The sequence below is a fragment of the Myotis yumanensis genome, unplaced genomic scaffold, assembly GCF_028538775.1.
Source record: "Myotis yumanensis isolate MYYU_CA2020_CCGP unplaced genomic scaffold, mMyoYum1.0.hap1 SCAF_4, whole genome shotgun sequence".
In the NCBI taxonomy this organism is placed as follows: Eukaryota; Metazoa; Chordata; class Mammalia; order Chiroptera; family Vespertilionidae; genus Myotis; species Myotis yumanensis.
In genome coordinates, this window is record NW_027223755.1 from 53,992,824 (window position 1) to 54,013,489 (window position 20,666).

Here is a 20,666-nt window from a genome sequence, read left to right on the forward strand (position 1 = left end):
CAGTGGCTGCATCAGTCTGCATTCCCACCAGCAGTGCACGAGGGTTCCTTTTTCTCTGCATCCTCGCCAGCACTTGTCATTTGTTGATTTGTTGTTGATAGCCATTCTGACAGGTGTGAGACGGTACCTCATTGTTGTTTTGATTTGCATCTCTCAGATGATTAGTGACTTTGAGCATGTTTTCATGTCTCTTGGCCTTCTGTATGTCCTCTTTCGAAAAGTATCTATTTAGGTCCGTTGGCCATTTTGTGATTGGGTTGTTTATCTTCCTTTTAAGTTGTTTGAGTTCCCTGTAAATGTTGAAGATAAAACCCTTATCGGAGATTTGCAATTAACATTGGCAAATACGTTCTCCCATGCAGTGGAGTTTCTTGTTATTTTGTTGATGGTTTCTTTTGCTGGGCAGAAGCTTTTTATTTTGATGTAGTCCCATTTGTTTATTTTCTCTTTAGTTTCCATTGCCCTAAGAGCCTTATCAGTGAAGAAATTGCTTCGGCATATGTCTGAGATTTTGCTGCCTGTGGATTCCTCTAAGACTTTTATGGTTTCCTGTCTTACATTTAAGTCCTTTATCCATTTTGAGTTTATTTTTGTGTATGTTGTAAGTTGGTGGTCTAGTTTCATTTTTTTGCATGTATCTATCCAATTTTCCCAACACCATTTATTGAAGAGATTGTCTTGACTCCATTGTATGCTCTTGCCTCCTTTGTCGAATATTAATTGGGCATAGTGGTTTGGGTCGATTTCTGGATTCTCTATTCTATTCCATGGATCTATATGTCTGTTTTTGTGCCAGTACCAGGCAGTTTTGAGAACAGTGGCTTTGTAATACAGCTTGATATATGGTATTGAGATCCCACCTACTTTGTTCTTCTTTCTCAGGATCGCAGCAGCTATTCGGCATCTTTTTTTTATTCCAGATGAATTTTTGGAGACTTTGTTCTAGGTCTGTGAAATATGCATTGGTATTTTAATGTGGAGTGCATTGAACCTGTAGATTGCTTTGGGTAGTATGGACATTTTAATGATGTTGATTCTACCAATCCATGAACATGATATGTTCTTCCATCTGTTTATGTCTTCCTCTATCTCTTTTTTCAGTGTCCTGTAGTGTTCCGAGTACAGGTCTTTTACCTCCTTAGTTAAGTTTATTCCTAGGTATCTTAATTTTTTTGGTGCAATGGTAAGTGGAATTATTTTTTAAATTTCTCTTTCTGTAAGTTCACTATTGGTGTATACAAATGCCGAAAATTTCTGAGCGTTAATTTTGTATCCTGCTACATTGGCCAAATTTATTTATTAAGTCTAATAATTTTTTATGGAGTCTTTAGAGTTTTCTATATACAGTATCACATCATCTGCAAATAATGACAATTTTACATCTTCTTTTCCAATTTGGATATCTTTTATTTCTTCTTCTTATCTAATTGGTATGGCTAGCACTTCCAGTACTATGTCAAACAGGAGTGGTGAAAGTGGGCATCCCTGTATTGTTCCTGTTCTTAGGGGAAATGGTTTTAGTTTCTGCCCATTGAGTATGATGTTGGCTCTGGTTTGTCATATAAGGCTTTTGTTATGTTGAGGTATGATCCCTCTATTCCCATTTTGCTGAGGGCTTATATCAAGAAAGGTGTTGGATTTTGTCAAATGCTTTTTCTGCATCAATTGATATGACTATGGATTTTCATCTTTCAATTTATTTATGTAATGTATCACGTTTATTGATTTGTGGATATTGTACCATCTTTGCATCCTCGCGATAAATCCTACTTGGTCATGGTGTATGATCTTTCTGATGTAATGCTGGATCCAATTTGCTAGAATTTTGTTGAGGATTTTGGCATCTATGTTCATGAGGGATATTGGCCTGTAATTCTCTTTCTTTGTGTTGTCTTTATCTAATTTTGGTATTAGAGTAATGCTGGCTTCATTGAATGAGCTTGGAAGTGTTCCTTCCTTCCTCTTGAAATTTTTGGAATAGTCTGAGGAAGATAGGTTTTAGTTCTTCTTTGAATGTTTGGTAAAACTCCCCTGTGAAGCCATCTGGCCTTGGGCTTTTGTTTGCTGGAAGTTTTTTGATGACTGCTTCAATTTCCTCCATAGTTATTGGCCTATTGAGATTTTTAGATTCTTCCTGATTGAGTTTTGGAAGGTTGTATTTCTCTAGGAATATGCTTATTTCCTCTAAGTTGTCTAGTTTGTTGGAATAGAGTTCGTAGTATTTTTTTACAATCCTTTGTATTTCAGTGGGGTCTGTTGTTATTTCGCCTCTTTCATTTCTGATTTTGTTTATTTGGTTTCTCTCTCTTTGCTTCTTAGTGAGCCTGGCTAGAGGTTCATCAATCTTGTTTATCCTTTCAAAGAACCAGCTCTTGGTTTCATTGATCTTTCGTATTGTTTTTTTTGTTTTGTTTTGTTTTGTTTTGGTGTTCTATGTCATTTATTTCTGCTTTGATCTTTGTTATCTCCTTCCTTCTGCTTACTCTGGGCTTTTCTTGTTGCTTTCTTTCTAATTCTTTAAGTTGTAGAGTTAGATAATTTATTATCATTTTTTCTTGTTTTTTGAGGTAGGCCTGTAGAGCTATAAACTTCCCTCTCAGGACTAGCAGGCTAATTTTTAAGTTGATAATTTTGTAGGGCCTGCGAATGATTTTATAAATATCCAAATGGCTCTTGGCAGAAAAAAGCCCCCCCCCCCCCCCCCCACCTCCCCGTTGTAAAGGGATTAAAGGGAGGATCAATTGAGAACATCTGTGAAAATGCTTGGAAAAAGCACAAAACATTATACATTGTAAAGTGGTATATAAGAAAGTATCCACCTCACTCTCCTACTTTGCTCATTTTTATTCCCAGAAGTGCTCTTTTTCAGCTTCTTGGACCGTCTGGCATCTTTCTCTCACCACTCTTGTCTTGGTTTGCTGCTTGCCCACCAATTACTTTGTTAGAGCCTCACCACACAGATTTGCCTGGCTGCTGAAGACAGAGAGAACTGGTTGGTAATTTTAATAGTACAGATGTTTTTGTTTGATTGTTTTTCTCAGAGAAACTGTCTCTGGCTGATAGCACTCTATCAATGTAGCCAAGATTTCTTACTATAACCCTAGATACACCCCCCCCCCCCCCCCGCCCCCGGCCCCAGTGGAGGGCACCTGCCCATCTTGGCTCTCTGTGCTCACTCTGCACCAGCCTCCAACGGGGAGACGATGGGCTCACCAATTCCTGGGAAAGGCCATCACTGTTTCTCCCCAGTTCTTCTTCATGTGAAAGTTCACGGATTGGTTTGAGATCAATACGTCACTAAATTGATATCCCTCCATTTTGGAAACTTTCCTCGGAACTTATTCGCAACATCAGAAGGCCACTGGGTAAGAATCCTAAGTACCAAGATGTCTCTGATAAGCAATAACCCAAGTGCCCAGATCTCAAGAGTAAATTGTGTCTAGGCTTCATGCCTCCAGAAATGCTCAGTAAGGGCAAAGCAGCAATGGAGGGAACAAGTTCAACACAAAAGCAAGACTCTACATGGTTTTTGTAAATGAGAAGTGATTTGGATAAACATGTATTCAGTGAGTGCTAAAGGCCTTCTTCTCAAGGCCTTTCCAACACGTTCTCTCTTTCTGGTACACTTTCTCCTCAGCCACCTCCTATTCATCCCTAAAGTATTAGTTTCATGCCATTTCCCCAGGGAAGCCTTGCCCCATTCTCTCACTGTCCTGTGTCCTGTTACCATCCATCCTCATGGCTACCCTTTTATTTTGCAGCATTTACCACAATCATTCACATTCGTCTTGATGTATTCCCACCAATGAGCACAATGCCTAGGAACACATAAATATTTGTTGGATGAATGTACAAATGCTATAACTTAAAATTCACAATGCAAATAACAGGGTTTAACACAGGACTCTGACAGCCTTGGTTGAAGTCACAGACAATAAGTGCCACCCCCACAATATAAAGCAAGGTGCAGGACCACACATGCAGGGCTTCCATAGGAGGTTGTGAAAAAACCCAGGTTTGCTCCCTTTAGCTTCTGGCTCCTCCCTGGCATAAGGGATTGAAGTTGAGAAGTCACTGATGTGGGTTTCTATAGAGCAGGGAGTGTGCTTGCCCTTCCCACAAGCTAATGAGAGCAGCTTTATGAAGACCATTTAGATGTCAGTGAGGATGTGGAGAAAAGGAAGCCCTTGTAGATTGGGGCAGCCACAATGGAAAACAGTATGGAAGTTACTTAAAAGATTAAAAATAGGGCTACCATATGTTCCAAAAATTCCACTTCTGAATATTTATCCAAAAGGAATTGAAATTAAGTCCTCAAAGAGATACCTGCACTCCCATGTTTATTGCAATATATTCACAATTGTCAAAATATGGAAGCAACCTAAATGTCCACTGATGGATGAATTAATAAAGAAAATGTCACACACACACACACACACACACACACAATGGACTAATATTCAGCCTAAAAACAGAAATCCTACCATTTGCAACAATATAAATGAAACTGGAGTATGTTATGCTAAATAAAATAAACTAGACCAGGGAAAGACAAATACTGTTTTTTCTCACTTATGTGTGGAATATAAAATAGTTAAACTCATAGAAGCAGAGTAGAAGGTGATCAGCAGGGGCTGGAGGAATGGAAGAGATCGGGAGGTGATGGTCAAAGGGTCCAAGTGTCAGACAATGCCTAGAGGAAGCCAAGGCCAGTCTCCCCTGCCCCTTATCTCTTCGCCCTACCTTCTGCTCCTTCAACCTGGGGGCACCATGTGGTGGGAGGAGGGCAAGAAGCACTTGGCTTCCCGCCTAAAGCAGGCCTAAGCTGAAAGAATGGAACATCTTTCATTTTAATTGCATTTCAGAGTTTTGGCTTCTATATAAGACTAGTCTTATTAGTTACTGAAATGAGACCTATGCCAAAATTGACCACAGGACTTATCATATTAGAGTTGTCCTGGAGAAATTATAAGACCTGGCCTAGATTTTATTGCTGAGGGTAGAGAAATAGCCACCAATGTGGGTTTTTAGGGACACATGTGAGAATAAACAGTATTGCTTTATGAGTGCCCAACCAAGTCCCTTTAGTTGAATGCAACAATCTAATCCTCACTTAGCCACAGTATGTAGGTAGTATTATCCTAGTTTATAAGAGATGGTGGAAGGAAGACTTAGGGGTTTAGACAAATTGCTCTGGTTCATAGTTTGGTAAATCTCAGAACTAGGACTGAGACCCAGGTGTAGGACTGCATTCTTTGCCCTCTCTATCGCAAAGCATTTTCAACTTTACTTCTCCAACTTTTTGTGTCTTGCTTGTAGGTCCCTGGTTCTGAACTGGCCTTCTCACTATAAGCCAAGTCATCTGTAACCAAAGACAGAGGGAAAATGATAAAATGTGCACATTAACTGAAGGGAGGAGCCATCATAGTTCATGCAGGTGAGAATAGTGAGCTGAGAAGGGAGGAGCAGGTGGGGTGGTAGTAATTGGCTACCACAGCAATAAAAACGTGTCAACTGGGGCAGAGAGAGAGGCAAGGAGGATGAGTGTAGATAGGAGGTGGCTTTGCCCGCAGTCCCCAGTGTCCTTTTATAGCTGTTCTCAGCTGCAGAGTTCTGTAGCTCAGGTGGCCCTGAGACCCCTGGAGACCCTCTTGGCTCTCCGTTGGCAAAGTTGAGTTAAATGAGCTCTATCCTTGAGGGAAGGAAAAGCTTACAGGTGTAGGACAGAGTCATGTTCACGGCAGGCTTTTTCACAGCGCACCTTACCTGAAATGAACCGTGTCAACCCCCTCAAGTAACAAGGGGGCAAGAAGCACTTAAACTTACAGAAAACAGGGCTCTTTTACAAACTCTCCCCTATGAAGACAACTGGAAAAAAGAATTAATACAGAGTATGTTCAAGTTTGGAACAAATGCATCAGCACTATAACTAAGTGACTGGTATCCGTGCTGTTTAGGGCCACTAATGTGGCACTTGAAAAGATTCACAGAGAAAACTTATTTCACAGAGTAATTGGGAGCAGTGACTCTTAAAATGTTCTGGGATGTGTTGATCTAGCATACGGGCTCCATCACTGTTATGCAAAAATGTAAATTAGCTCAATAGGGTTTCCAGTTCTGGCTGGCTGCTTATTTATCAGGTATATTGCTAAAAACTGTCCAAATCAAAATAGAAGGAAAGAAATCATTAGAAAATAAACCATGAAGTACGTGTAGGAAACTTATTAGGTGCCATGGACCATTCTACATATATGTTATCACAACAACCCTCTGAGGTGGGCACTGTCCCATTCATGGGTGGGAAACTGAGGCTGGAGAGCTGTATAAGTTTGCCCATGTGCGTAGTTTGGCAGTGGCAGACCCTGGACGCCGAGTCAGGCTTTCTGGCTTGGTTTTCTGAACTGCTTGAGTGGCACATCTTGTTTGGCATTTTGCCAGGCCCTCTCTGTATTATGTTCAGCCTCCCTCTAGGAAGGTGAAAGCTCCTGGGGTCCATCTGGCTCTGCCAGGGGCTGTCATTCAAACACCTCCATCTCATCATCTGTGAAGGGAAGGCAGTGGTGCCTAATACTGTTGATGGACTCTGTTAGCTCTGTCATTAAAGGAATCCCCAAACCCTTGGATAATCCTTTATATGCATACCGCCTAGGTAGTTCCAGAAGTGTTGGGCATAAAATAAGTTTCAATAAAAGCACATGTTGACTTTAAAGAAACATCAGGCTGGGCATGTTTTCACGAAGATGGAAAAATGAGATGCAACACTATCTTAAGACGGCTGCCCTCTCCCACATCGTTGAGAAGTGAGAGAAAAACTATTGAAAAAAGTAATTAGGAAATGAGTCAGAATATGTCAGTTATAATAAAAGTAACTTTTTAAACCATTTCATTTTACATTCCAAACCATGATAGACTAATGCAGATGCTCATAGTCCAAAGGTGACTGGAGGGGTGAATCCAATGTTGGAAAGACATGTCACCATTGAAGGTGTCCAGTTAGTTAATCATGGCAAAGGGATTCCCGAAGTCAGGTCGGTGAGCCTTTCCTCAATCATGACTTCGGGGCGAGAAGTGGCAGGGCACAGCGAATGACACAGCAGACTCTCGCAGTGGTCCAAGTCCTCTGCAACGTTAACTTTGTGTGACATATACAAATAGCCTGCTTCAGTCATTCTTTCAATCCATTATTACTGAGTACCTTCTGTATGCCAGGAGCTGGGGATACCCTAGTGAGCAAGACAGTCTCTACTTCCATGACACTTTTTAAATTAGTAATAATACAATTAGCATTTAGTTACAATTGTAATAAACGCCCTAAAGGAGAAGTATAAAATGAGAGCATATACCACGGCAACCCGAGTTTGTCTGAGGGGTCAGGGGAAGCTTCCTGGAAAGAAGTGATGTTTAAACAGAGATCTTCAGGGTAAGGAGGGATGAGCTAAGTGAGGAAGGGCTGGAAGGTAAGGCTGGTGGTGCGGAAGGGACAGCAAGTGACAGTAAGGGCCTGGGATAGGAAAACCTGTGGGCAGGCCTGTGCGACTGGTGGCAGAGAGTGAGTGTAGCAGGAGACGAGACTGGCAAATTGGCTCCCACTGCCTGTCTAGAATTCTGTAAGCCCACTGGGACCCTGAGTATAGAAAGGCAGCCAGCCATTCCCCTACAAGCCCCAGCTTTAGAACTCAGGCTTGGTGGCTAATTCTGGGAGCTCATCTTTAGGAGGCATTCTCCTTACATTTCACAGACCCAGATATGGGATTTTATCGTCCATCTACAAATGCCCACATTGTACCAAGTATCTAATTACAGTCAGACAAACCAGCCTGGCTGGCCAGTTGAATTAAGCAGGCAGGAGTTGTGAATGACGCATCTCCAGTCACACACAGCAGAATCATCTGACCCCAACATGACAATTAAGCAATCATAAAATATCAGAGCCATCTCTTGCCACTGCTAGCCTCCTGTCCGTGTCAGAAAGGTAAAACCAGTGGAGCAGGTACGTGAGAGCCTGGCATTCAATAAAACAAACCCCAGGCACTCACCTAGAACCCTCAGCCTCTCTCTTCTCTCTGCCTTTGTCCCCTTTGCCATCAGTCAAAATGGACCCATTGTCACCTGGAAAATAATGCTCCCAAGTCTCCCAGTGCATTCAGCAGACAATATATAATTTAGATAGCTGTTTTTCATGGAACACCCAAGAGCTTTATAAACAGTAATTAAGCTTCTTTCATACCCAGTAAGAAGGCGTGTTTCCACTTTACAGCTGAGGAAAGGAATGAAAAGACAAGCACATGCTGAATGGTGGGGGAGGGCTGCTGCCACAATTACATTAGGAATCTCATTAATCTGTGAGGCTCCTTGTAAACCTAACCAGAATCACTGCTGGCACTAAACATTCTAGGTTTTTAACATCAATGCTTAATTGAGACTTTCTCCCTTTCCTCTTCCATTGTTCCTGCAGAAATCTTATAGAAACAGGAGAATGTCCTTATGACTAATTCAGACGGGGATCCTAGAGCTAGTCTGTCGTTAGGGAGACAGCCTTTTAATATGGAAAGAAAATGGTGTGATTCCAAGGCCATACCCCTGCCTCCTGTCTCTGCCTTCACTGCCTCAGTCTCCTTCAAATACTAGTAGCCTTGTTAAGACTATACACAGTCATGAAGAAAATAAACATATCTTTTCTTAAAAAGCATTTTGGCCTTCCTTCAAATTTATCAATTCTGATAAAATCAACCTGCTGAGAATAATCCAGTAGACATCATACTCACGTTCTAGTCTCCTTTGAATCAAAACATTTTCCTAGCCCGTCCGATGTTATTAGAATGATCACTTTGTGAAGATTACTGTAACCCTAAACTGGTACCAACATATGAGGGATATCATGGAGAAGTGGTTAAGAACACAGACATGGAGATCAGGTTACTTAGGCTCCACTGCTTACTAGCTGGGTGACGGGCAGGTTTCTTAACTTCTCTAAACCTTAGTTTACTCACCAACAAAATGGGTATAACAGGGCTGTGGTGAGGAGAAATGGGACCATGGATGCAAAAGGGTATGTATCCCACAGGAAAACCCTCAACAAATGCTAACTGTGATTACTGTTCCCCTAGATGTTGCCTGTGAAGGGTATGTCCTAAAATTATAAACAGGCGGGGTCCCGGAGCAGACAGACACCCTGCTCCGACTTTTAGAGTCACCAATACACAATATCTGTCCTAGGAAGATCATTTACATTAGGACATCAGAGAGCACTTTGGTGTGGGGCATTTGTTGTTGTTGTTTTTTAAGACAAAGTTAAGGATTAAGGGCTTGAAATGAGACAAAGGCAAAACAGATACCAGCAGTGCAGTGTTAACATTTTTATTGAACTGAAATTGGTGTAGAACAACAGGGGCCACCACAGCTGCTGAGCTCAGTAACAACTGAAAAGTCCCTGTGACATTTTACCTTCGAGAGTCCTAACATGGTTTAGATGGAACAACTGAGAAACAATATGTGCATATGTGTGTGTGTGTGTGTGTGTGTGTGTGTGTATAAATTTTTAACACTTCAAAATATTTTGAAACGAGCCTCACAGCCTTGTTCAGGTTTTTAGGTTACAAAGAAAATGGATAATATCTCCTGTTGCCTCCATTTAATAGTGTCCATTAAATATCCTTTCCCAACATGTTCCTCTCAAAGTGCTGGTTATAAATTTCCCCCAATCTGGTACATGTAATAAAAGGATTTAGTAACACTTGGGGAAGTAATAAACTGTAAGAACTTCAGAAGTAGTAAAGGCATGTACCAAGCACACATGATAACACTCACCCTGCCAGAAAGACACTGAACTGGCTAAAGCGTTTCAGACAAGTTCCAGAAGCAAAGAACAAAGTAATGCAAGAGGTACGGCAACCAAGCAGTATTGGAACTAATGGACCATTTGTGGCTAAACCTCATTTCAGCATCTTGCTTCCAACATGCAAGTATGCATTTATTTTCAAAATAAAGTGAAATACTTTAAGGGAAAAGAAAACTCCTCTAACAGTTAAAAGATCCATCAGAGATGAATGAAAATACTGAATTTTTGGAATCAATGAATGGCGCAACGATAGAAACTGACCACACCAATTACTTTTGAGAGAGCCAGTCCTAACATCTACCACTAGAAGTGAAAGTTAACTCTTTAAATTACTCCTTGAGAAATAAAACCCAAGAAGATAGGAAATGAAATCCCCACAAAAAAAACAAAACCACATCTAATTAATGTTCTTTTTGGTTTATATTAAACTAGCTGCTCATTCAATTTAGAATCAATTTATGAGTGTTGGTAAAAATCTTCAAGAATGCTTCAAATTATTTTAGATGAAATGTGATGAAAACATAACTCCCTCTCTCATCTTGACAATGCTCTTTTACACTGTGTCTTTCAAAAAAACTGAATAGATTCTTCGACTAAAGTAACTAAGTGATCACACACTCCTGCAGCAATGACTTGAAAGTATCTAAAAATCTAACAGTAGGACATGAAAAATGATATATTTTAATAGGCTTATGCCTGTCTTCAAAAGAGATGCAGCCTCAGGTAGCAGCAGAGTCAGAGATTTATAACTGATACACATTTTATAAGGATCTGCCCATGGTACACAATAAACGTCTAAATTAAGGCTTTTATAGGTTTGTGGTCAAGTCTATGGGTATGCAGTGCTGGGTTTTTGTAAAGCATCTCCAGCTTCTATTACCCAATTTGTAAACCAGAAGATGTGCAGATGTGTGTGGGTAGGAACTCGAAGGGCTAACAATTACCTAACTAGAAGACTTGTCTGTAAACAAGTTCTGAAATAAGAGTTGGCAGTGAAACAATTGAGAAGGTGCCTCTCATCTTGAGGAAAAAGAGATGTGTGCCTGCTGATAGAGGTGGTTTAAAAAAAAAAAGCCAACAGTTGAACTTCATTTCAAGACTTTGAGATTTAGAGACCTCAGGTTTAGCACTACATCCAAGCCAGTGGTTCTCATACTTTAGCTTGCAGGTCACCTGGAGGATTCTTAGGAAAATGTGGATGACTACCTGGGCCCTATACCCAGAGATTCTAATTTGGGTGATGTAAGTGGTCCAAGCACCTTGCTTTTGAGAAACACCACTCATAGCAAATAGCAGCACACAATCTTTGATTAAACACCAATGAGGTCATTATCTATAGACAAATCCCTCAGCAGACTCCACCATAATAATATGAGGACCAAATTTACCCCCCAATTAAGTTTCCTATTTTTTTTGCAATTGAAAGTTTGAAATCAATTAACATTTACTAATGATTGTACCAATTCTGAGGAAAAAAGAAGAGCACCAGGGATCTCGATGCTAAAAAAAATCGAATTCCCTAGGAGGTTCATGCTACATAGAAATTAAGTTTCTGCAATAATGTTATAGAATTGTAGTGTAGAGGGTCTTGTTTTAGTCTTGGTATAGTTTGTGTACTTCTACATTATCTAAGAACTCCAAAGACAAAGTTCATCTACATGCTCTCTCAGGTTTTCTAGATAATAACATTTTCCTAGATAATAACACAACAAAGTTATTTATTTTTTGGATGCTGGAGACAAACATCTTTATTAAAGATACTACCAAAATTTGGCAAACATTTCAAAACAGATTTGTAAACATAATGCTTCCCTTTTTAACTGGCAGCACTTTGAAAAGACAATACGGTAAGACAACACAACTTGAATCAACATTAGTTCAAAATCCTTACATTTTGACATAACTTATGTTCCCACATGATAAAACAAGTGATAGTTTAAATCAACGTCAACAGATAAACTCCATGAACTGAAAGTTTGTGCTGTTTGATGAATCACAGTATGCTATTGTTAAATATATCCACTCTTTTTTATATTCCTGGCACCCAGGATGAAGAAAAAAATCTTTAAATATACATTTCATGTAGGTAATAACTTCTTTGCACATCTCTCCTCAAAAAATACTTTATAGCAGTATATAAATAGGTTACCTACATATTTAATTTTATAATTTTGCCCCAAAACTATAGATTTGTTTCATTTTCATAACATACCAATTTTGTCCAACGACAAAGCTGACAAACAGTTGAAATGGAAATGCTTTTGTCTTTCACAATAGAAGTAGCAATTGGACAAAAAAAAAAAAAAACAAGAACAAAAACAAAAACCTACAGTAACACTCGTCAGTTGTTTAACCTGAGCGTTTGGCCTACTAAGAGTAGCAGCTTTTTTTCCTTCATGCACGCTCACATCCACACCACCTCTGCACACACACAGGTCGCGCACACGCGTTCAGACGCTGGTAGGCCACAGTGTGCTTCCCGTTGCTCCAATCAGGTGGGAAGCAGTGTAGCTAATGATTAACCACACTATGTACATAACTAGCAAACACCTTAAGGCAACCATTGCAATGGGGGGTTAACTTGCAGGGCACTTTTCTGTTCTAGATTAAGTCAGCCTGTATATATATATGTGTATGTGTAGCTACACACATATACATACTTGTAGACCTTTTTATTTCTTAACCCTCCAATACAATGTTTTAATTTTTTTTGTATTTTGTGCAAATTTCTAAATATTCTACCATTTAAGGCAAAGAGTTTGCATTAAGAAAGGTCAGAAAATAGGCTTATGTTTATCCAAACGCATTTCACCTTGCACATTACTGGTTTGTTTTTTAACACACATAACTTTGAAGTGTGGACACTGGATCCCCAATATCTAAAAAAATCATTGCTAATTACAAACATGTTTATAAGAAAAAAAAACTGATTTAAAGTATAGATACTGGATCCCCAATATCTAAAAAAATTTACTTCTATTGACAAACACAAGTCTTGATGGGGGGGGGGGGGGGGGGGGGGAGAAGGACCAGAAAAAGCAGCTTCAAAATTGCAGGGAAGCAAAGAAATTGGGGGTTGTGGGAGGGGGACAGAAAGAAAAAAAATAGTTAACTCAAGTTTACAAATACTGAAACTTTCGACAGGCAAAGTTTCCTTTTTTAGAATCTTAGAGCAACTCATTTGGAATTTTAAATAAATAAGCTTAAGTTTATTCACATCTTCTGGTCCAAGCAGAGCTCTAGTGCCATGCCTCTGCTTGCTGTTGGTCAAATTCACCTATCAGTCTTTTGATATGAGCCAGCTTGTTATGAAGATACTCGCATCTGTATTTTTCTTCATGGTAATTGGGACTAGACTGTAGATGGAAAAGAACAGGAGGAATCAGGTTACATAATTTGTAATTACTTCCCAACTCCATGTCAGAAAACCAACAGTAATGATACATACCTGCTTGATCTTCTGATATTCTTGTAAGACTTCTTCATGAACATTCTACAAAATTAAAAATTAGAAATCAGAAGAGAACTTTTTTTTTGTTTTCAATATATATAGTTAACACACATTTGAAAGGGTGTGGGGAAATATTGATGATGGGAATGTAAATCAGTATAATTACTAAGGAAGGTAATTTGGCAACTGTTATCAATATAGCAAATGCAAAACTGGCTTGGCACTTAGACTTTCTTTCTGATTTACTGGTGTCTGAGTGAAATGATGTGTGTGGAAGGTCAATTGCTGCAGCACTGCTTGTAAAGCAAAAGATAATAAACAACATCGAAGTGTCCATTAATCCATGCAAAAGAATACTAAGGAGAGCATTAAACAAGGGAGAAGTGTTTATGTACTTATATTTAAAAATTCTCTAAGATGCATTTGTATTGTTCAGTTAAAAAAGCAAAGTGCAGAACAATTTATACAATGACATCATTTGTTTAAAAGAAGGAAACAGAATATATATTCTAAGAATTTCATTAATTCTAAGATGCATATTTCTTCTCATCTTAATGAAATCAGGTGAAGATGTATCATAGTTTAACTTACTTGAACATAACACAATAGTGTGTCTTATCATTACACCTCTTAGATTTAATTATGTATGGTATATATGTGAATTTGCTTGTGTATATACCTCTTACACACATGCATGCACACGCGCATGTGCGTGACTCTTAAAGAATACACTGGAAACCAGCACTACTGATTATCTCTAGGGAGGAAAACTGGGTGGCTGGGGAAAATGGCTAACCCTTAAGTATCATATAACCTGAAAATACGATGGATCTAAGCAGGTTCCAAATGCTTACATTTATTCTGAACAAATCTATGGTCGCCTCATTCTATGGATGGGGATTTTGAGGCAAGTTAAGTAACTTGCCCAAGGTCACACAAGTATTAAATGACAGGACCTTGGAACCAAACCCAGCATTCTGGGTCTGGAGCTACTTCTAACCACCAAACAATCCTTGGAATACAATCATGTTACACTGGTCAACAACTACATAGAAAACTACAAACCCGAAACCACCATATCACCGTCTTCTCGCATCCTCAAACACCAACTCCTCTGGCAAAATATATAATTCTAGGCGGCTTGTTTAAGAGACTAAGGCCTCCTAACAGAAGTCATAATGGATATCTAGGGCACAGGCCCCTGTGGGAAAACTCATCCATTCTCTCGCTCGGTTCCTGTCAGAACAATGGCAGTGGGCCGGGATGGCGGCACCATCTATGCCTGTGAAGTGCGACCAAATTATCTGGTCTATGCAAGCAAGGAAACACTCGTTTATATTAATCCTTTTGCTAAGAACCATGAGAATAATCAGGTCAGGCTTCTGTTGCTCTTTGAGCTGTAGTAATATTACCACTTAAAGTAGGAAAGTGAAACTGATCACTACCTGCTAACCAATGTCTGTCTCTGGAACAGTTGTAAGCACCATGTTTTTCTTCACTTAAACCCCAAACTTCTGTGGTATTAAGCCCCTTGTTATATTTCATGTCTACATCTTCCATATTCTATGCCAGACTGAGGTTATTTAAAAATTACTTAAAGTATTGACTTGGAATTGGAGTTTTGGGGAACAGTACCAGATCTGGAGCTGTAGCCTGAGTTGAGTTGACAATGCAATAAAATGTATTGATGAATCCAAAATCCAACTTGTTTTCCTGTTTATTTGTGTTTGGTATTCTTCCCAATACACTACACATAGTATAGTAAATGTATTAAGCATATATTACATATTTTACACATATTACGTTAAATAGAAGGTTATTTTTTCCACTGACAGAAATATAGGTTGAAGCACTACTTCAAATATTTAGATACCAGCTAATTTTAAATAGAAGCTAAAAGCTGCAGAGAAGCTGGTCAGCAAGAAGACCTACTCTGAAGGCTAACAGGATGCCTGGGGGCCTGGGGGTTGGGCCAGGCAGAGAAAAAAGTAAAACATAAAAGTCAGTCCGTCTATGAACAAATGCATTTACCTGATATTCTTTTGAGCCTGGAGAAAGGCGCTTTCGTTGTGCATCCAGTTTGATAAATCTTCTAGCTACGGTCTCCATTCTGGCATGCAAGGCCCTGTATTCATCATACTCTGCATTGAAGTCAGCCTTGTAATTCTGGCGTTGTTCATAGGAGACGATAGCAATATATTTTCTAATAAGGAAAACAGGATAAAAGATAGCCATGTCACTCCTTCCAAGACCTTCCAGGTGAAAGTCTCCCGTGGAAGAGCTTCAGTGAAGGAAAATTAGTATAAAAAGACATGAGGGAATTATGAGGGGATCTGTCTTTAGGCCTTTCACACCTGCTGCCACCAAGGTGCCTCAGGCTTCCTCCCCTTTCTCCCTTTCTGATTAGGCAAATATTTAAAATACAAAAGGGAAATTGTCATTTAAAAAAATGACACAGTATAACCTGTGTAACAGAAAGGCAGTGTTGTGCTATTAGTCTAGTTTACTTTCTTAATAAAAATGCCATAAAGCTGTTTTACTTTGGGGTATGAACACTTCTAGGGATCTGGTTAATGAAGGCCATTTTCACAGAGTGTCAGTTTACTCAGTGGTAAGTAAATTAAACCAGCATTTTAATATTCATATTATTTGTTTGTGGATCCAGGGACGGGGATCACATCAGGGTCTTTGCACTCTGTGCTTCTGTCATGGAATGCAAAAATCCCTTGACTTTATTGAGATAAAAATTGAGATTTCAAAGCAATTTCAAATAGGTAGCCCCAGGGGATACATAATATTCTTCACTGTGGGAAAACCTTGGAGTTCAATCCTCTCCAAAATGGTTTCAGATAACTTTCCAGTTATATTTAAAATGCAATAGCACAGATACCTAGTTGGAAATGTGAGAAAAGTAATGCAGTGAGCAACCTTAATGTCCTCATTAATATTTTTATTCGTGCTGAGTTAGGGTGGAGGTTTAATTTCTAAGTGTAACGGAGACTACAGTAGTATGCTGTTTTAAAGCTGCCCCGCTGGTGTCTGTGCTGTAAAAGGAACACCGCCAGCCCAGCAAGGAAGCAATCCTTTCCAGACGGGGATGTCATCACCGCACTGCAGAGGGAGCCCACTAGGGAGACAGTTCCCGGGACAGCATATGTGAGGAGATGGCTAAACAGATTGTGAAACTCAGGTTCAATCTGTCAGCAAAATACTCATCCTGCTTTCTCAAAACTCTCAATATTTCATTTAATAAATTCCTTAGGAAAATTACAAACTGACCAACAGTTGTGTTGCTATTATAGAAGATGATTTGATTATACTGGCATTTTAACAAAAAGCATTTTACTATTTTTATCAAAAAGTATGAGTTCTACAGTTGGTTCTTAATGCAAGAATGGAATAAAATTTTAAAGTTTGGACAATTTACAACCAGAAGTAGCAGAAGTATTCTTATTATATAAAAATTAGGAATACTGTAATTAAGTATGCATTATTCAGAAGTTGAACATTAAGGTTTTATAGTATGATCTTTCGATTTCTTATGAAAGCAAGTTAAGTTTATTTTTGGAAATTTTTCTGAAAATTCATGCTTTCTCACAATTTTAAGAATATTTTTTGTATATATACAAGACTTATTTTTTTGTTAAAATAAATTGCTTTCATTTAAATAAAGCAAGCAATCACATAGGTTATATATTTTTGTAATTTTTAAAGAGCTAAAAACATGGTAAGTGTACAGAAATGCACTGATGAGGCAGAAACATCAGTAAGTTAAAATTTTTTTTAAAATATAGAATTAACTGATTAGGTTGAAAAAACACAGCCTTACTCCATGGGGAGAAGGTCAGAATTATTTTTCACACTCCCTACATGATCTGTCATATATAACAAGTATACATCACTAGGGCAAAAAAGAGGAGTTCAAAATCCATCATGAGAGAATGAGAGCACAGTCCTGCAGTTGTTATTTGAGGGGGGTGTCAACTTTCATAGCACTCTTAAGGAGAAATGGGTTTGCAGCTGGAGAAATGAACCCCCCATCATCGGTGGAGACAGGTGCTGTCCCCCAACCGACCCTTCCTGGGCCAACTCAGTGGTGCCTGCTTTTCAAAGCTCCTGCACAGAATCCAAAACCATACACTGCTTCAGATGAGAGAGTACTAAATATGGCTTCTTTTTAGGTAAGAAGAGATGATAACCAGTCTTATGGTTTCCTGCTGTATCATTCGCCAATAACAATAGCTTTCACACTACTGTTAAGCAAAAGTATCACATTTTAAGTATAAAATGTTCTCTACTCTGAAAATGAACATTTCATTGGACATTGAGGGCTAAATGGCATAATTCAACTTTGTCCATCATGAGATGGTACTAAATTGAGAGAAACTGTTCTTACAGCCCAAATTCCAGTTTCTATTCTAGATTAAAGCTATTTTGCACATTTGTTCATTTTTTAAGCTATCGACAGCTAGACCTGTTTGCCCTTTCACTCTCCATTTTTCCAGGCTCTTGCAACTTAATTATTTTCTTCTTATGAAGCCTTTGAGTCTGTAAAAAAGCTAGAATTATGTGTCCAAGTTATAATTTCTGTGATAGCCAGTTACAAAAATGTCCCCAGCTCAGCGTTTAGCAACTTGTTGCCACAAGAAAAACATTATAACGTGTAGTAAAGTGAGATGATCAAATTTTACTATTCTCTCCTCTTAAAATTAATTTGATGGCATAGCTTTGTTTAAACAAAATCAATCTATCTCTACTTTGTATTAACTGCAAAGGTTTAAGCACTTTACCAGTAACATATGCAGAGAAGGTCTGTGCATTGATAGACTGTCAGCTTTGAAGAGTCCGATCCCTAAAATCTTCCATAATCAAAAGCTTGGCCTGGCCCCGGAACAAAGGACAGGCTTCTCTATACTTAAGGCCCCCGAGCAGAGCTCTGAGCAGGGGGAGGCACAACCTGCTGAAACCGACTGGGTGGATTTGGGACAAGCAGGCTTAATGGCAGCCTTTCAATTGCAGGGGTGGTTCCAGGACACTATTTCTGGAACTTGTTACTTTTCTGATTTGCAAATTATGGGAAAAGAATTTGCAAACTTTCTAAAATTAAACAGTTCTCTCCCAATGGCAGACATCTGAACTTACATCAAATAATCTGGGAGTTCAATTGTTGAAGAAGGCTCCATGGAGGCAGTGCAACCCTCTTTAACTCCTACAAAGAAAAAAAATCAAGTGTTCACCAACAATATGGTTAAAAAATGCCTATATTTCTAAAATAGATTAGAAACATCTGGAACACTTTTCCTCAAATTCTGTTCTTCCATCTCAATAAGCAACAGTGAGCAAGGAATACAATTGAACACGAACAATAGAGGCCTATGACCAGCGCCAGCAGAACCGACGCCAGGCATTCAAAGTACCCTGGCTACTGCAGTGTCTGCACAATAAAGGAATTCCATCTTAACCCAAGGTCAATCTTCTATTCTTTTAGCAACAGTTGTGGCATCTGCCCAGCAATTCAAAGACTGTGGTGGCAGATGCAGCCAGACAATGGGAGATAAAATTTTACATCAACATCTACTTTTCCTAGGATTCAAACAAGGCAGACGAGACAGTGAAGGCAGGTAGCACGTCACTGTATTTTTACTGCTACCCTTTCTGTATGCAGACAGTGGAATTGGGTAGGAAATTTTCCCATCGCTTTAAAGTAATTTAAAATAAGTTATTACTAAACACTGATTTACACTCCTCTAATCACTAACCCTCATAATAACAGATTTGTTTTTAGAAGGACAAGTAAACAGATAAAGTGCTAGTCACTCAGAACTATGCTATGAAGTGTATAAAATCCCTCAGTATTTCATTTGTTTGAATGCACCATTTCCAGAAGGTATGTTTACACTTTTTACTTGAGTAATTTTTTATCATTCAAAGTAGAATTAAAGTAATAACTCAAGCCATAACCCCGCCTGCTGGCAAAACATACATGTTCAATATAAAACAAAAGTGAGTATTTGATAATTTTTTGGTTTAACATTTTTAAAAAGGACAAAGGATACTAAACAAATTATGCAAACTCTGTGGACTTATTGTTCATAGTAGTCTCCCATTAAACATAGGTGATATGTTCCAAGACCCCCAGTGGGTACCTAAAACCCCTGGTAGTACCAAATACCACATATACTGTTTTTCCTATACATGCACACACTTTACAGCTTCACTTTGGCATATCTGAATTGCCAGCATCACTACTTCTGTGCCGTGGGGCCATTATTAAGTAAAATAAGGGTTACTTGAACACAAGCCCTGTAATACAGAGACAGTCGATCTGATAACCTAGCCAACTCTAAGTGACTGTCAGGCAGGTAGTGCATACAGGGTGGAGACACTAGACAAAGGGGTGATTCACATCCTGGTTGGTACAAAGGGAGACAGTATGAGATTTTATCACACTACTCAGAATGGCACACAATTTAAAACTTATGAACTGTTTATTTCTGCAATTTTGCATTTAATATTTTTGGATCAGGGTTGACAATAGATAACTGAAACCACAGAAAACAAAACTGTAGATAAAGGGGACTACTGTATATTTTATTCACAGGGTAAAAGAGTCTGTTTTTACAACAGCCTTAGGTTTAAAGGAAAAGACATCAAGTGCATGTCACCTGGCTTCTCCTTTGACACAGACACCAACTAAGTTCCAACAAACAGGTACAGGGGATGCGGGTCTGACCTTTCCTCAGTTTGTGATGATCTCAATTGTCTTTGAAAGATGGCACATCCTCATTGAAGGATTCAGAAAGACTAAGTCTGCTTCTCCAGGCCTCCAAGTTAAAGAAGGTTTCTACATCCTGGGACACAGTCTTCCCAGCACTAACCTCTGACTCAGGATCACCATCTGAGGGTGGGGAGTGGGGAGAGTGGGGCACCCAGGGATCTGATGTACTAACTCTGAACAGGAGGTTGTATTACCTCTTGCCTTTCCTGACCTGTGTCTATACGACAGTGTTTGAGGAAAAAAGCTTACACCTATCTCTTAGCCCACTATATAGTACCATACTGATGCCAATTTTTCAACAGATATACCATGGCATGCAATATATTCAAGCCAGGTCAATAAAGGCACTGTAACATAATATTCTATAATCAAACTTCTCACATGGTAAAAACACTAGTTAAATCTAAGGACTATATACTTTCAATATTGAGGGCAAGTTACAGAAAGACAATACTCCTTAAGCTCTATTCATTAAAATAATTTTTCTAAAGTTGTATTTTCCTGGGGAATTTTGCCTTAGTTATGTTGGGTTTAAAATGAGCAGCAATGCTAAATAATGTGTTTGGAGTCTTCTGTGTGCTGACATGTACAACATTATG

General features: G+C 39.0%; 1 protein-coding gene across 1 annotated transcript in view; it reads right to left on the reverse strand.

Annotated features, from left to right (window-relative positions):
* Positions 1-9,341: 9,341 nt before the first annotated feature.
* The window catches only part of ELL2 (elongation factor for RNA polymerase II 2), an 86,471-nt gene continuing 75,146 nt past the window's right edge, over positions 9,342-20,666 (reverse strand). Inside the window, exons 9-12 of the mRNA XM_070412362.1 lie at positions 18,432-18,498; positions 15,321-15,492; positions 13,287-13,331; positions 9,342-13,194 (exon numbers count right to left, since the gene is read on the reverse strand). Of these exons, the coding sequence (XP_070268463.1) occupies positions 13,078-13,194; positions 13,287-13,331; positions 15,321-15,492; positions 18,432-18,498 (401 nt within the window). The 3' untranslated portion in view covers positions 9,342-13,077. The remainder of the gene's footprint in view (positions 13,195-13,286; positions 13,332-15,320; positions 15,493-18,431; positions 18,499-20,666) is intronic.